This window comes from Nelumbo nucifera, chromosome 8, assembly GCF_055504915.1.
Source record: "Nelumbo nucifera cultivar China Antique chromosome 8, China Antique-T2T, whole genome shotgun sequence".
Lineage (NCBI taxonomy): Eukaryota > Viridiplantae > Streptophyta > Magnoliopsida > Proteales > Nelumbonaceae > Nelumbo > Nelumbo nucifera.
Genome location: NC_142656.1, coordinates 46,883,513 through 46,901,092, shown reverse-complemented (window position 1 = coordinate 46,901,092; position 17,580 = coordinate 46,883,513). Strand labels below are relative to the sequence as shown.

At 42.0% G+C, this 17,580-nt stretch overlaps 2 protein-coding genes across 6 annotated transcripts in view; both read left to right on the top strand.

The window, feature by feature from the left end:
• The window catches only part of LOC104609056 (plectin-like protein), a 59,655-nt gene extending 51,003 nt beyond the window's left edge, over window positions 1-8,652 (top strand). For all 4 annotated transcript variants that reach the window (XM_088894010.1, XM_088894009.1, XM_088894008.1 and 1 more), the window contains 2 exons: window positions 8,057-8,130; window positions 8,285-8,652. In XM_088894010.1, coding sequence (XP_088750136.1) covers window positions 8,057-8,130; window positions 8,285-8,391 — 181 coding nt within the window. In that variant the 3' untranslated portion in view covers window positions 8,392-8,652. The remainder of the gene's footprint in view (window positions 1-8,056; window positions 8,131-8,284) is intronic.
• Window positions 8,653-9,691: 1,039 nt separating this feature from the next.
• Window positions 9,692-17,580, top strand: part of LOC104609058 (uncharacterized) — a 28,585-nt gene continuing 20,696 nt past the window's right edge. Inside the window, exons 1-2 of one of the 2 annotated variants that reach the window (XR_016079574.1) lie at window positions 9,692-14,090; window positions 14,170-17,374. Coding sequence is in view for 1 of the 2 variants with exons in the window: in XM_088893406.1 (XP_088749532.1) it covers window positions 17,276-17,374 (99 nt within the window). In the remaining variant the exon portion in view is untranslated. Of the gene's footprint in view, window positions 14,091-14,169; window positions 17,375-17,580 lie in introns of those variants that run through there. The other variant, XM_088893406.1, reaches the window with a different exon arrangement.

The following is a 17,580-nucleotide window of genomic DNA, read 5'->3' as shown; positions in this document are numbered from 1 at the left end:
TCTCCACTAACCCCTCCTCTCTTCCTTCCTCCTCTTCCCTCCTCCAGATCAGCTTCCCTTCCACATCCTTAAACACTCTTTCAATGATTTCCCACACTTTTCCACTCCTATACCTTTCTTCCCGCACCTTCCCACATTCCTTCCTTCCCCTCTCCCCCTCCTCAGAGAGCCTGCCTACTAGCTTGGCTGCATATTCATGGGCTATAGGACATGGTACAAGAACGGAATCTGGAACCGAAGACACAGGAGACACATTAGTAGCACAAACCGAAAACACATGGTTACCTGGGACTGATGGACAAGCTAGAAAAGGACTGCTCCCGGCCTCCCTCTCTTGTTCCGGAGGTTGGTAAATGTAGAGAAACTGCTCTATCCGTAGGGTAGAATATACCTAGTCTATCTGTTATGTTATTCTGTTATTCTAGTTCTGTTATTTACGTTTCAGTTTTTTATATTGTTAAGTGTTATGATGTAAACACCAAGGGCAGATATGTCCTTTCATGTAACTAGCATAACATATAAATATTAAATTGAAGTGGTGGCGGCAGATCATTCAGAATCTGTCCTTCCTTTCAAACCTGTGTTGTACTGCTCTCTCACTAATCTTTCTCCTCTTTCTTCTTCACTTTCTCTTCTGTTCGAACCTGAAATTCCTTAGTGCCCAAGACTGATAGCAGTCTTGATCATCTTCATGGTATCAGAGCCAAGTTAGGGTTTCTTATGTGAGTCTAATACCAGCCGACCACATGAGAATCTCCTAGGACTAGAAGCTGAAAAGGTGGAGTTCGCAGGCTGATTCTTGGAGATTGCTAGAAGTGCTAGCAGCTGTTGGAAGTTTTGTTATGGTTGCAGAGTATTGGTGGTCAGGAAGGATCAGAGAAGACTAGGGTTCAGGTAACTTCTTGTAAGTCATCTATTTTCTAAGAAAAGATAGGTTGGACCTATTTGGAGAGGAAGGCTGAACCGTTCTAGGTTTTCATCTCTTCAATTCACTAGGGTTTTACAGCAAACCCTACTGTTCTGCTGTGATTAAAACCCTACTGTTTTACACCGAACTGTCTCAGCCTTGTTTCTTTCTGCACTAGAGTTTGAAAGTGATCTTGCGGCAAGCCCTAGTGCTGGACTGAATCTTGTGATCTATCTAGAGCTGTCCTCAAGTTTATTGTTAGCATTGATCAGATTCTAGGGTTTCATATTAACCCTACTGCAAGTCTATCTATACAGTACTGATTAGATTGTGCAACTGAATTGATCACTTTAAGGACTGATTAAAACCCTAATTCTGCAAAGGCAAATCAGACCTCCTAAGCTGTTGTTCAGAGTTTTTTGGGGTTTTCGAACTCTCTTAAAGGGGTTAGAGCTCTACGGACAGCCACTGTTGTGTTTGTTAGTTGATTTCAGATCAGTGTTATCCCAGTTTTGTGCACATACACTGTGAATACAGATCAGGCGTATACTGTTTTTGATTGTGATTGGTATTCCAAGTGTTGTTTTAAGACTTGACCGAGATGGAGTTTAAAAATCAGGCAGAAGGCAGCTTTGGGAGCATCAGTTATGGCAGTGTTTCTGAGATGGGTGGTTAGATTACAACCGTAAATTCAGGTACTCTAGCTTCAGCCTACCATGCCTTAGCTCAGGTACTACTGAACCTTGTTGGGTAATAGATTCAGGTGCATCCGACCACATGACTAGCTTGCCTTCACTGTTTACCTCTTACCATTTGTCATCTGGTAGGGATAAAGTATCTATTGCTGATGGCTCCCTGGTTCCTATTTCTGGGAAGGGGGACATTAAGTTATCAGATACGATCTCATTGTCTTCTGTCTTACATGTTCCTAAGCTTGATACTAACATCCTTTCAGTCAGTAGTATTACCAAACACATGAACTGCTCAGTAACTTTCTTCCCTGACTAGTGTGTTTTTCAGGACCTGGAGACGAAGAAGGTGATTGGGACTGACCGTGAGATGAATGGGATCTATCTGCTCGGGGAGAGTTCTCGTCGGGAAGAGTCAGTGGGTAAGAGGTCACTTGTTTCCCAGAGTGTGAGTTCGGTTATGCTTTGGTATAACCGATTGGGTCATTTGTCTTTTCGGTCCTTAAAGAGTCTGTTTCCTACTTTGTTTGAGTCTGTTGAGTTGTCCCAGTTGCAATGTGAAAGCTATGAGTTTGCTAAACATTGTAGAAACTCTTATTCATTGAGTAATAAAAGGAGTAATCGTCCTTTTGATCTTGTGCATACGGATGTTTGGGGGCCATATCACATTCCTTCTATGGGTGGGTACAGATATTTTTTGTTATTTGTTGATGACCATACCCGGTTTTCTTGGGTTTATCTTATGCGTTCACGAGATGAGGTTCCCGCCCTGACCCAAAACTTTCACCAAATGATCCTAACCCAGTTTAATGTCAAGATTAAAGTTCTTAGATCTGATAATGCAAAGGAATACTTTGCTAAGTCATTGGCATCTTACCTTCTTACTCATGGGGTTATCCATCAGAGCTCTTGCCCTCATACACCTCAGCAGAATGGGGTTGCAGAAAGGAAGAATAGGCACATCTTGGAGGTGGCTAGAAGTCTTATGTTTACCTCTAACGTCCCTATTCGCTTCTGGGGTGATGCTATCCTCACGGCGGTATATCTTATTAATCGGATTCCTTCCCGGGTTCTTGATTTGCGATCTCCTTTTTCCCTTCTATACCCACATGAGGAGTTGTTTTCTATTTCCCTTAAAACATTCGGTTGTACCTGTTTTGTTCAGCTTCTCGGACCCCATCACTCCAAGTTTGAACCCAAGGCCTCCAACTGCATTTTCCTTGGTTATGCACAAACTCAAAAGGGGTATTGCTGCTATGATCCTGTCATAGGGAGGAAGTTCGTCTCCATGGATGTCACTTTCTTTGAGGAGACACCCTATTATCCTCGGGTTTCTCAGGGGGAGAGTAGTGAGAGTAGGGGTTTAAGTCCTTGTCTTCAGGGGGAGAGCAGTGAGAGTGGGGTAGTTCCTTTACCTATTCCATTGGGTGATGGGAGCTGCAATGGTGAGGGTGGCCAGAGGGATTAGGAGTTGAGGGGGAGCTGCAATGGTGAGGGTGGTCAGAGGGATCATGAGTTGAGGGTCTATCACAGGCGGTGCAGGCAGGTTGATCCCGATCATCAGCAGTCCAGGCCAGCTCCAATCTCATCTACGGCCCCAGGTCCAGACATTACAGTCCCAGGACCCACAGAGACTTCTTCTATTGTTGCCATTTCACCTCCTATAGATGACCTTGATCTTTCGATTGCAGTCCGTAAAGGGAAACGACATTGTACCACATCTACAACCCACTGTATTTCCCATTTTTTATCCTATGATCGCCTATCTCCTACCTACAGGTCCTATCTTAGTTTCATTTCCAATGTCCCTATTCCAAGAACAGTACAAGAGGCCCTATCAGTCCCGGAGTGGAGAGGTGCAATGCAAGTTGAAATGGATGCCCTGTTGAAAAATAATACCTAGGAGCTAGTTGACTTGCCCAAAGGAAAGAAACCAGTTGGATGCAGATGAGTATTTACTTTGAAGCACAATGCAGATGGATCCATTGAGAGGTACAAAGCTCGGCTAGTTGCAAAAGGGTTCACTCAGACTTATGGTATAGATTACTTGGAGACATTTGCCCCGGTAGCCAAGATGACCACCATTCGGGTTCTATTATCTCTTGCAGCAAGCCACACTTGGCCTTTGTACCAAATAGATGTTAAAAATGCCTTCCTGAATGGGGACTTGTAGGAAGAGGTTTACATGCAGTTGCCTCCTGGATACTATTATACAGAGACAGGTAAGGTCTATTGGCTCAATAAGGCATTGTATGGTTTGAAGCAGTCACCTGGAGCTTGGTTTGACAGATTCAGACTAGCTCTTGGAAAGTTCGGTTATGTATAGGCCCAGTCAGATCATACACTGTTCATCAAGATGGTGGAGTCTTCACTGACACTACTTGCAGTATATGTTGATGATATTGTGGTGACAGGAAATGACAGCCATGAGATTGAGTCCCTCAAACAGCTCCTTCATCAAGAGTTTGAGGTGAAAGATCTGGGTACACTACGGTATTTTTTGGGCATTGAGGTTGCTAGATATAAACAGGGGATCTTTGTCTCTCAGAGGAAATATGTTTTAGATCTGTTGGCTGAAACTAGAAAGTTGGGTGTCAAACCTCTAGATACACCCATTGAACAGAACCACAAGATTAGTGCAGAGAGTGGGGAGCTGCTTGAAGACAAAGTTATGTTCCAGCGGTTGGTAGGAAAGCTCCTATTATCTTTGCCTCACTCGACCGGATATTACTTATGCTGTTAGTGTTGTCAGCCAGTACATGCATTCTCCTAGAACCACACATCTTGCGGCAAAAAGAATTCTAGCCTATTTGAAGAGATGCCCGGGTAGGGGTATACTGTTCAAGAACAATAACCACATGAAGGTGGAGGTCTATACAGATGCCGATTGGGCTGGGAGTGTTGATGACAGACGGTCTACCTCAGGATATTGTGCTCTTGTGGGAGGAAACATTGTCTCCTGGAGAAGTAAGAAACAAAGTGTTGTCTCCCGGTCTAGTGCTGAGGCAGAATACAGGTCCATGGCCAACGGAGTGGCTGAAATCCTATGGCTAAGATCTCTACTTGAGGAGTTGGGTATTGAGTATGAGAAGCCTCTGATGCTGTATTGTGATAATCAAGCAGCCATTAATATAGCACATAATCCTGTGCAGCATGACAAAACCAAACACATTGAAGTTGACCGACATTTTGTACGAGAGAGGGTCTCATCTCAAGAAATATGCCTCCCTTACGTCACATCCAGTATGCAACTAGCAGATATCCTCACTAAAGTTGTATCAAGAAAGAAGCTAGAAGCGGATCTATCCAAGTTGGGAATGATAAACATTTACTCCCAACTTGAGGGGGAGTGTAGAGAAACTGATCTGTCCGTAGGGTAGAATATACCTAGTCTATCTGTTATGTTATTCTGTTATTCTAGTTCTGTTATTTATGTTTCAGTTTTTTATATTGTTAAGTGTTATGATGTAAACACCAAGGGCAGATATGTCCTTTCATGTAACTAGCATAACATATAAATATTAAATTGAAGTGGCGGCGGCAGATCATTCAGAATCTGTCCTTCCTTTCAAACCTGTGTTGTATTGCTCTCTCACTAATCTTTCTCCTCTTTCTTCTTCACTTTCTCTTCTGTTCGAACCTGAAATTCCTTAGTGCCCAAGACTGATAGCAGTCTTGATCATCTTCAGTAAACAATTATCTTCCTGAGTTGGTTGGGAAGTACTTCTATCCTTTGGTCAACCTGGTGATCTTTCCACTCTACCCCTGGGTCACCCCTAGATGGCATATTCCTGCTCTGCTTCCGGTTATCCTGGTTTTCCCCTTCTGATAAACCTTGCACACTCTGTGGTCTTGGGAATGAGATAAGCCGATTGCAGTCTTCATCCTGAAATAACCTTGCAATATTCCACCCTTCCATGTCACCTCCAGCACAGCTGCCTTCATCGTTTACACTGCCCACACTAGAGCCATCAACAGAAAGGTCCTCTGATTCATCATCACCTTCACCGCATTGCACCCATCCTTCAAACTTCTCTTTCTTCTCTTCAGTTCTTCCCCTATTGAAACTTGGCTTCGGCCTCTCTGAGAAGCCTCGCACGGGGCTAAACTCCTTCGGACTTTGTCGGGAGACCCACTGTAACGCCCTCTTCTTTTCTGGTTTTCGGCGCTGCGCGCATTTCCCCCTTTGCCTCGCGACTGGGGACGATGATAGACCGTAACCGTTGTCTATCATAGTCGAAACCTCAGTCACGTGTTTCATTAAAGGATCACGCGCCTTTTTAACAAGCTGGGTCGGGCCCGCTGACCTGTTTGGGCCTTAAAAAAAACCACTAGCAGTTCACATGGGCTTTTGCTTTGGCCCATTCTTAAACACCCGCGAGCTCACGTGACTTTTAAGAAGGTCACGCACGTCCAACCCCGGGCTCGGCTTGGTTTTAACCGGTCTATGTTCGGTTCTTCCTTGGACCAACCCCATTTCCTTGTTCAAAAAAGTCTTGGTGCCGGTTACAACCTGTGCAAAGGACCTGCCACCCTCCAGACTGTTCACTGCTTCCACACGCGAAAATCCCACCCTCTGCCTGCTACCCTTTTGTTTCTCCAGCAAATGTTTTTCCATTTTAGTGAAAGTGCGTTTCTTGTTTGAATCCTCCAACCCTTTCTTGCCACGCAGCTCTTCTTCTTCAACCTTCTCATCTCCCTCCCTACGAGCCTCTTTCCAGAGCACTGATTCAGTGGATGAAGCCAGCCACACTGAGTAGCAATGCCCTTCAACTAGCACCTCTATCTTCCGAGGAATCTCCTCAGGTTTTACTCCATTCAATAAAATGGAAGCTGAACAAAGGTCTCCTCAAAATGCACCTCCTAGTGATCCTCCACACATCAAAGCAATGGCTTCAGCAGTTTCTTGCTTCCACAAGTGAAAGGGAAGACCTAAGAGACGCACCATCACTCCATCTTCAACAAAGAAATCTTTGGAGTTTGATCCCGGACACCAACTTGATACCGTGAAGTTTCCAAGTTTAGCTTGGATACTTAAAGCCTCAACTTCTACTCTGTTCTCAAGCAGATCCAGCAAAGCCTTGTCCTTCTCAAAAGGTATTAAAATAAATGTGCTCTTCAACTTTAAACTTGCTGTTAACAGATCTGCAACTTTCCTCCAGTCAAGAATGGGAGCTGAAGCTTTAACTATCAGTTTACTTTCCCAATCACCTCTCTGTATGTTTACTCCCATTCTGTATTTACCTGCCCCAGCTATCACTAAAGGAGTCTCTTGCTTAAAATTGTTCACCATACTATTAGAACTGCTTATCTTCCTTTTTACTATTGCTTCTCTTTTAACACTCAGGCGTTGCAGCAGTTCACATAAGGCGCCATGAACTGCCTTCCAGCCCTGACTCTTCCTTCCTTCTGGGAAGCAGATCATCTGCTTTCTACCCTTGCCAAAAAATTCTGTCAAGGAGATAAAATAACCTTTAAGGTTTCTCTTACACTCTACAATAACCCTTCTAACAGCACCATCCCTCTCTTTGCTTCCCTGATATTCAAGCTCAGCTGACCATTTAATCTGAGTTCCTCAAATAGGAGCTCCTTAGATTCAATCTTCAAAGCTTTTTTCCAACGGCCTACCTCCACAAATTCTCCCATCTCAGCTCCTCACCCTCTCACCCTCTCACCAACCCTCTCTTTGCTTCACCCTCTCACCCTCTCACCCTTGGATTGGCATAACCTGGTGGGAGCTCAATGTGTCATGTACTTTTTTCGGAACTAATGGATCATGACCATGCTCTACTGGAATAAAGCCTTAAGTATGCTGCCATAGACCAATTGGCTGAATTAACAAGTGTTGTGAATTAAAATCAATTCAGTTTTAAGGATTAAAAAGTTCATTACTGAATACTGGTCCTAGTTATCTGGGGTTTTGGGAGGGTTGGGCTGGATATGGACCTAGCCTCTGGCATTTTCAGCACCATGTGGCCATTCTCAGACACAAATCATCATTCTCATGCTTGTTAGGCTGAGACTTTACCATCACACCGAGCAATGGCCTCTTACATGATTCAGGGGATCATTTCTAAATCATTTGACTCCTAAGCTGTGAAAGATGGCAATAGCAGCCACTTGGGAAAGATGACTTCAAAGTGGTCTGCTTCTTTTCTTTTTCCTTTTACAAGGTTACATAGGAGTCTAGTTTTTAGCTGCGTTTCCACATTTAGACTAGCACTGATCAGCATGAAACCAGCTAACTTAACCAATATCCTGAAACCTCAGTTTTGTTGTGTTGGACTTGATGTTGTTATTTTACAGCCAATTCCCTGTCTGCCTCAAACTTTTCTTTTTTCAGATTTTCGTAACTACTGTCTTTTTTTGTTTGAGAGATGATTGAGGGACATCAAAAGCTGAGACTCAGAAGAGAAAATGGAGGGATATAACTAAACTGTTAAAACTTTTGATTGTGCAGGAAGGAGCTTTCTATGTATGCTTCAGTCACAAAGATCATTCCAGATTTGGATAACCAGACCAAAATTTCTGGTCGTATCCTCTTTTGTAATAGCTAGTTATGCCTTTAAGATTTAGTTGGCAAAAGCACACACAAGCACATGTATAATTTTCATGTTTTGGCTATTAGATTTGTGGTGAAGTTGCATACCATTCTACTAACAACTGGATCTCCTTAAATTGGCTAAAGATATCGTGGACAAGCACAGAAAGATGGTTGAAAGGTTTGAATTTGACCCTATGAATGCATCCACCTTGGAGACATGTAATAGGCTGTGGAAAATGACGAGTTTATGACTGTTTACTCTATTGTGATATATGTAATGAACTAAAGATGTATAAATTATATTTCTTGTTGTAAACACTGAAGATGCCAACTTGCTGGGAAATGAGCATATTTCTGGACTTCGCATGCGGTTCCCAATTTCCCATCCCTTTGCTGGAAGATACCTATTTTAGTCATGTAGATGAACGATTTATCCAGTAGATAATCCATTATGTCAACTGTGAAAGCATGCCTATGTGATAGAAATAAATGATTTATGTCTTGTTAAGCTATTTACTTTTGTTTCCCTTTTTTTCTTGCTTTTAGAACATATATAGGGGCATAAAATTCCAATTTTGAGACCCTAACTTTTCGGGTGTAATATGCAAGGCTCAGAATATTGGAAATGTAATTTTTAAAATACATTTGGATATGTAGGGAAATGGTGGAAAAGTTAATATATGCATGGATATTCTAGGGGAACTCAATTAAATCCTAAAAGTACACAAAATGCTGCAAATTTGAGAGAATGAAGATGCTCAAAGCTTTGTGGTTAATAGAAAAATCCATCTTTCCATTGCACTGCAAAAGAGATTCAAATTTCTACTTGATGAAAGGGGTGTTCGACACAACCCATTGGATAGCGAAAAACTCTCACATTGGGTTTTGTCGAAATATTTGAACTTTGGTGAATTCCTGGGAGTCTCAGTCAGGAGTTTCGAGGAATAGACGAAGACTTTCCTTATGGCAATGGGGCAGATGTTCTTGGAAGAAAAAGAAAAAGGGAAGGTGAATGTGAGATTCAAGAAGACAGCTAAAGGCTTCCAAAGAGAGTTGCTATGACTCACTCGGGGTCTAAACGATAGGGCAGGGAGTGTTGAAGATGTCGGCAGGGGAAGGAGGAAGGGTAGATAAAGCATGTTCAAGTTTTGCTTATTCTTTTTGTAATTTTTCCCTACTTTGAATTGGAAAGTAAGGGGGCTTTGCTTTAGTCGGAGGTGGCTGGTGGTTTGCTCGGTGATTAAGAATTGGAGGCTGAATGTGGTGCTAATTCAGGAAATGAAATTGAATAGTTTGGAAGTAAGAACAATAAGAAGTGTGCGAGGAGAAGGCCAGTGTGATTGGAGATGCATGAATGCTCGTGAAACTACAGGAGGGATACTGGTGATCTCGAACATTGAGTTGGTACAAGTAAATATACTCTTTTATAAGGGAGTTTTTTTGTGTCCATTGAAGTTCAGAGAAGAGATGGTTTCTGAGGATTGATTGTGGACGTCTATAGACCAAACATTGACTCCTTGGAGGAAGTAAACCAGATTCTAGGTGGTAGGTCTATCCCTAGGTGTTTAGGTGATAGACTTTAATATCATATGGTTCTCACATGAAAAGAAGGGAGGGGCCTGTCTATCTTTTGTAGAGTTTGTCAACATGAATGTTTTAGTGGATTTGCCACTATTAACTGATGCAAAGTTCAATTGGTGTAAGGGGACTAACCTAAGTAATATTGTAGACTAACGATTGAGACCTTACAAACTGAGTCTGCGGACCCGTTAAAAGAAAAATAAGCTATTAAAAGAAAATTGAAGACATGTTGTTAAGAATAAACCAAAAGAAACGGACAAACCACAAGTTCGCTGTGCAAGAAAAGTGAGTAGGAAAGACAATTTGGAAAACAAGCGATTGTGGCTACAGTTATGAATGACAGATTACGTCCCTTAGACATGATATGTGGTAGGAGTCAAATAAAACGAATTTGTTCCATGAATCGCAGTCCGACACGTGCCACCATCTTAATGGATTAAAGATCTGTACCCACTAGCAAGCTTTCCGGAAGAATTCTTGATAAATGCACATACAAAACCAACTCTCCTTTTTGCCTATAATACATATGAAGGTCCCTGATGTGATAGAGAAAGATACAGAGATACATCAGAACTTCAAATATTCTTGCAGAGTTCTGATCTCATTCTTTTATCCATCCTTAAAGTTCCCTTTTCGAACTTTCTTGTTATCTTCCCTTCTCTATATCCTACTCAAGTTCTCCAGATCTAAGATCATTATTACAGTGCTATAGCCTTACTCTCGGACGAACTTCCAAGATGTCTTCACCTTGGTGCAGTTGGATCAGTTTTTGGTGTCTTCGGAATGGGAGTCAATCTTTTCAAATCTTTCTTAAGAAGCCTTGCCAAAACCTTTATGAGACCACACTCCAATTTTGTTGGCAGAGGGTCGACATAGAAAATTTAATCCTTTTTTGCTTTGAGAATGGTTGGTTTTAGGAGATGGATTTTGTAGTGCAGTTGAAGGAGTGGTGGCTGTCTTTTGAAATAGAAGGGTTGTGTTCTCATGTGCTGCGAAAAAGTTACAATTGCTAAAATTAAAGCTTCAAGGTTGGAAGAAGAAACTTTTAAGGAGGTAGATCACAGGAAGGATGAGCTCTTGAAATTAATAGGGGAGATGGACGGGAAAGAGAAAGGAGGGCCCCTCTCAACGAAAGAAAATTTTACATGTTCTTGCTTATATATTTTTTCTATATTTTTTGGAATTTTTTAGATTTTTTTTTTGTATTTTATTATTTTTATTTTTTCATATGTTGTTATTTTTCCTGTATTTTTTGTGTATTTTTTGTATTTTATTTAAATTTATATGGTATTTTTTATTATATATAAATATTTTTTGTTTTTTATTTATTTATGATGTCATGGGTCAGACCGTTCGACTCGGACAGTTGAACCGCTGAACCGGAAAACGATGCCCTGACCGATTCGGTTTTAAAAACCATGCTTAAATTAATACTTTGCTAGGTGCTAGCTGAAAACTTGAGGATTATGAGAGCTAGAATGCACTAAATCGCGTGTACCTAGGTTTTGGGGGCTGGTGCCCTTATATAGATGAGTTATCGTGGGTCTCACAAAACACCTCCGAGATCCTCGACCCGTGCCGTTAGGAGTCCATTCTACCCTGGGAGGTGGATAACGTGCTAGTCGATAAGGCTTATCGTGTTCGTTCGATCTGGGCGAGATGGGGATAAGACCTACGGTTGTGTGGCGTGATCCCGAAGAGCTTGAGGACAACTAGCAAGCTTCTAGAAGTCTGCTACGTGTCACCTCGGCAGACTAGGCAATGCCGAACTACTCGAACCTTGGTCCTTGATGAGGTGCCCGAGACACCCGAGGTGGACTGGCCCATCGAGGTGGCTGAAAGTGCTGAGGTGACAGCATGCATTGAGTCATAGTCCAATCAGCAGGTCGCATCCACGTGTCCGCTATTTAATAGGTTGGGCCAAATCACCCCTCATTAATTGCCCCCCACTCCCCGTGCCAGGGGTTCTGATCCGATGCGGGGAGGTCATGACGAGCTCAGGTGGGTTTGGCCTGGTCTCTTCTCTGGTCGAGGTCCAATCCGACGGTTAGACCGTATTGACCCAATCGACTCAACCATAAAACCAAATTGCATATTGGGGACACGTGGACGTCATGCGGATTACAAACCTTGCAGACGTCAAACACGCGCTCAACTGATTTCAGCCTCGAAGCCATGCAGCCAGTTTTGATGGAGATTGTCGAATCGAACAGATCTTAGCCGTCCGAGATCGACTACCTTGGCTATAAATAGGGGCCTTGGGGTCCCATTTGCCTTGTCCTGTTTCGAGTTTTGCAATTTGGAGCTCGCGTGCTAATCCGGGTCGGTGGAATTTGTCTTGTTCTCGAGGTCGTTCCCCCTTCGGTAAGTTGCTTTCCTCTGCCCCCGTTCCTTGCTCGCTTCTTTCCTTTCAATTCGATATGTCTAGCACTAGTACGGGTAGTTTGTTTGACACAAGTAGTGAGTCCACTAGGGCCGAGGTGTCTGAACGTAGAGTCTGGTCTTGCCACGTCGGTGCATAGTTCTGAGTCCAGCCCAATCGAGGCGGACACCTCACTACAAGAGCATGAGGTTTCTGGAAAGAAAGCCTCAACTTCTAGTCGTTCTCGGGGGCCAGATCACTTCGGTCCTTCTATAATGACAGAGGAGAGGCTCTAGGCGCTAGTTGCCCATTACAAATTCCCCGACGACCATGGTTTCCTTGGGACCATGATCACGACGAGATTGTGGTCTTTGAAGAGCAGCTAGTGGTCGGGCTGCGCTTCCCTCTTCACCCTTTCATCATCGAGGTCATCAAGTTCTTTGATATCACCATAAACCAACTCCATCCCAACTCAGTTTGCACCATCATTGGGACCATTTTCCTCTTCCATGACTACAAAAGGCTTTTGAATTTAGATATCTTTAGTTTGATCTGCTCTATCAAGAAAAAACCCCGCTGGCCTTCCAAGAGTAGAAAAACATAGTTATTATATCTCTCACCAACTTGGGTACAAGGTCTTGAATGAGTACCCTAACAAAGTCCTGGCCTAGAAGAGACGATACTTCACTGTTACTGTTGCTGGGGTGGCCGTTCTCGACGCACTGGACTTGGTCATGTAGAAGTTTGATATATGTTTTTTGGAAGTTGACCCGTCTCATTTTGCTCAATCTTTACTTCTCCATTGTTGGGTTTTTGGAAAGAGAAACTCTAAAACAAAGAAATGATTTTCTCTCAGAAAACCCTTTGGCCTTGAGAAACGTGTTGCCTTCAATTTTCGAAGCTGGGAAGGAGAGAGAGAGAGAGAAACTTGCTTGCAAATTATTTTGGGGAGTGGGCATAATGATCCATGCTTGAGTCAGAGAGCGAAAGAGGGAGAAAGGGGAAAACAGTAACTGTAAGTCTAGAATTCAAAAGCATGCTAGTACGAACCTCTTTTCTTCATTGCGAAGAAAGGATTCCCTTGAACTGTAGTGGTAGAGCATCGTTCAAAGAGGGGATTCGAGACCAACTCTCAGAGAGGCACGAAATAAAGAGAAATGTATAGTAATTGATCGATGATCGATTACTTACAAGTGTGATGATTCAAAAGCGTTCAACTATGATGTTGAAAAGATCATATCTGAAAAACTTCTGACAAAATCATAAACCTGTTAGCCAATCAGGTGTTATTTATCATAAATGATTGAAGTTGGCCGATCTCCAATGGTTTTGTCATGGATTCACATGCTTTCTACTTTGTTCTACCCTTGAACAGAGCTCGCATCGTCTGTCTCTAGGGGACAAAAAATTTTCTATCCCGACCAATCTAATTGTAATACGTCACCTTCACACCCGAATTTGAAACCGACGGAAGAAAACCCTCTAACGGCAAGATAGACGCCAAAAGTTATGAAAAACAATTATGTGAAGTCAAATATCCTCTCCACTGTCACCCTCATCGACATCAATAGCATGAGAAACCCCTTCACCACTGCCATCTTGCCGTAAAAACCCTGCAACCATCTGCCGTTTTGCCGTTGAAACTTGTTGGGTCTCGGAGTAAAAGACGACCCTGCAAATCGAGCTCCATTGCCGCTTCCATCTTGCCGATGAAACTTGTAAACTGAGCCGGGTTCCAGAGTAAAAGACGACCCTGCAAACCGAGTTCCACCGCCGCTGCCATCTTGTCGTTGAAACTTGTCAATTGAGCCAAGTCCCAAAGTAAAAGATGACCCTACAACCCAAGCTCCATTGCCTTTCCCATTTTGCCGTTGAAACCCTACAATTGAGCCGCATGTCGTAGTTAAAGATGACCCTGCAACCGAGCTCCATCGCCTTTGCCATCTTGCCGTTGAGCTGCAACTGAGCCTATTCCCGTAGTGAAACACGACTCTGAAGCTAGTGGAGGTGTTATATTTTGACTTATATTATCTCTAAAAATTAGGTTCCATTATCACTCTTTAATAGTGATGCCTTAATTGTGCAGGCTTTCTTCCACAAGAGGGAGCTTTTCCAAATTATTCATCACAGAATGACTGGAGTTTCATATGAATCGTTGGTGTGGTTTCAAGAAGATAGTTTATTTAGGTTTTATTTTGGTTTGGTGTATATGGGGTGGACTTAGTTTTGCCTTCATCCTCTAGAAGTTTTATTCATGTTAATAGTTTATTTAGGTCTTATTTTGATTTGATTGTATTGAAACAAGAAACTTGAATAATCAACGAAATCGTTCAGTTCAAAACTTGGTTTTGACTTTCATTTTCCCATCATCAAACATGTTGCTTGCAGCAGCACCCCTGGAGGAATAGACAATGAACATGTTACTTGCAACACCCGAAGGAATGGACAATGAACATGATCTATTGCCTTGAATTATTGGACTGGTCAATTGCCTCGAGTATTTGAATATAGTAATTTCGGATCAGTTAGAGGCCTGATATGTGGGAAATTTGACGGATAGAATTTTTGGATAATTCAATTGTTCAATCAACTTTTGGATCATTCAATCTTACTCAAGTAGTAGTAATTCAGCAACCCATTATACAGTAACAGTAACAGAAGAAAGAGATCAAGAGAGGAGTGAGGTAGCTCCATCTCGTACGTTAAGGTCATATTTGGACATCCAAAGATCAAGGGCTCTAAGCCTTTACGATGTTGAATTTGTTCGGAGAAGCAGTAATGGAGAAACCTCATACAAGGAATGTTCAAAGTGAGGATAGTGCTCATGGTTTTTTGCTCTAAATGATGTGCTTCACCATCATCATCATCATGACCACGATGCACTAGATAAATTAGAGCTGATGAAATTTGCAAAAGTCTTGACTGAGTCCAATAGTCTCAGACATGAAAATAAAATCAACAGAACATTTATGAAGTGTTAAAAAAGAGTGAAATTGTTTAAAAGAAGAGAACACGGTCTGAACCAATCATAAATCTTTGTAGCCGAATTATATAATGATGCAAAAAAAAAAAAGCATGATTTACCCAAATTCAAGTAACCGAACCATTAGTAGCTTCAAAATAATGGTTCAGTTACTTGAATTTTTAGGATTTTGGAATAAACACTACAGTTCACGGCCTCGTCATGTTCCAAATCTTGTAAAAAAAAAGTAGCTGCTTTGGTAGGCATTAACAATGGAGCTTTAATTAGTTAGGTAGCTTAAAAGTTGAATCCGTTGAGTTTCAAATCACAGATATACCAATTCAAATTTCAGCTTTAATATATTAGAAATAATGGAGTGCCCCAAATGAGATTAACTGAAATATTCCATAATTAACCAAAATATGTCCACTTCGTCTTTAACTACGATATGCGGCTCAGTTACAGGGTTTCAACGGCAAGATGGCAACGACAATGGAGCTTGGTTTGCAGGGTTGTCTTTTACTCCGGCTCAGTTGACAAGTTTCAACGGCAAGATGGCAGCGGTGGTGGAGCTCGGGTTACAAGGTCATCTTTTACTCCGGGACCCAGCTCAGTTGACAAGTTTCAACCGCAAGATGGCAGTGGTGAAGGGGTTTCTCATGCTATTGATGTCGGTGAGGGTGATGGGGGCCGGTGGGGAGGGAGGGAAAGAGAGCAGCTGTCAGTGGAGAGGATATTTGGCTTCACATAATTGTTTTTTCATAACTTTCGACATCCATCTTGCAATTGCCATTAGAGGGTTTTCTTCCGTCAGTTTCATATTTGGACAGTGAAAGCAACGTGTTCCAATTAGATTGGTCGGGGACAGAAAATTATCTGTCCCTAGGAGACAGACGATGCGAACTCTTGTGAACAAACTCTGTACCTGGGTACAGGTAGTGGGCAAGTTCTTTGTAGCATATCGTTTCTACAAACCGCCCACTATGGTCTCTTCCAGATCTTTTGCCACGTGTCCTTTGCCATCAATGACACGTATCAACTGCACAAAAACAATGGAGAGAAAATAAAAAATAGGTATTAACGAGTTCAGATAGACAATTACTGAAAACCAAAGTTTGATCATCAAGGAAACATGGAAATCGTGAAGCTCTCAGCAAATCTCATAGAGATAGATATAGAGGTATATGGAAAAGAAATAAATAATTTACGTAGAAAACATTAGAAAAAGAAAATTGCATCATTGAGGAAAGTTAAAAGGGTGTGAAAGTGAAGCCGTATCTTTTATGGGCCGTTAAATTGTGGGCCTGAAAATATCCACAACGTAGTGTGAACTGGTATGACCTCATGGGTCATGCCATAGAGTTGTAATTTGATCCAATTCAACATCTAAATCTGATGAGTCAGATTTCTAAATTTTGGATCATTATTCAGATTTAATCTAATTAATAATTTCCTGGATTTTAATAGATCAGATGAGTTAAAATGAGATTAAATCTGCACCCCATAGAAGAAGCCCCACATGCACATCTCACCGTGTATTGGGAACATTTTGCGAAGTTATCAGTGGGAGATGTTCCCAGTACATGGTTGGAATATGCTGTGTGGCGTTTGTGGGGTGCAGATGTAAATTCGAGTTAAATCCGTATCTAATGAATTAAAAGATAATCAAATCAAATGTTGGCTTGGATATCAGAGTTTTGACAGCCATAATCATCATGAATAACAGATCACATCTTCACCCCACAAGGAGCCACCCCACAACGCCCCACAGCACATTCCCTCCGTGTATTGGGAACATCTCCCGATGATGATATCAGCAGGACTGATATATCATCGGGAGATGTTCGCAATACACGGCAGGGATGTGTTGTGGGGCGGAGATGTAAACTCGTCCAATGCACCTAATATTTTAAGGAATGCATGTATTGTAAACCAACCAACCAACCGACAATTTATCCTTGCTAGGTTTCTGAGGCACCTCACAAGTCAACCTAATCCAATTGCCAAGAACAAATCAGAATTTTCCACGTCATATCCAAGTATCAAAATGATCCATCCATGGCATTTTGAAGCCACATATCACAGCTTGTGGCTCTGCTGTAACGTCCACTTTCTCCAACGGTTTAAAAATTTCCGACATTCTGAAACTAGACTAGAGAGAGTAGAGAATCAAAATCATAAAAAGTAAAAAGGATTTATAGGTGCTTCTCCGATCATTCATATAGTAGCCATGGAAGCTAAACTCGCCTCCCCAACTGCTGTGATGACTTATCTCCCTCAATTCAGTGGGTTAAGACCCAAATCACAAACTGCCCGTGCAGACAGCCTAGTGAGTTTTCACTTGCGTTCCTTAGAAATTGGCAGTAAACTAGCTGATTGCATTTTGTCGCAGAAATTTTCAAGAAATCTCTTGGATCTGTTGCTTGTGTAGGTCAGATTCATTTAGCAAGCATAAATGATTTAGGATTAGGCAAAGAAAAGGCTTGATTTGGTAATATGTTAGATTCATAAGATGATTGGGTCTTTGCCTCTTCA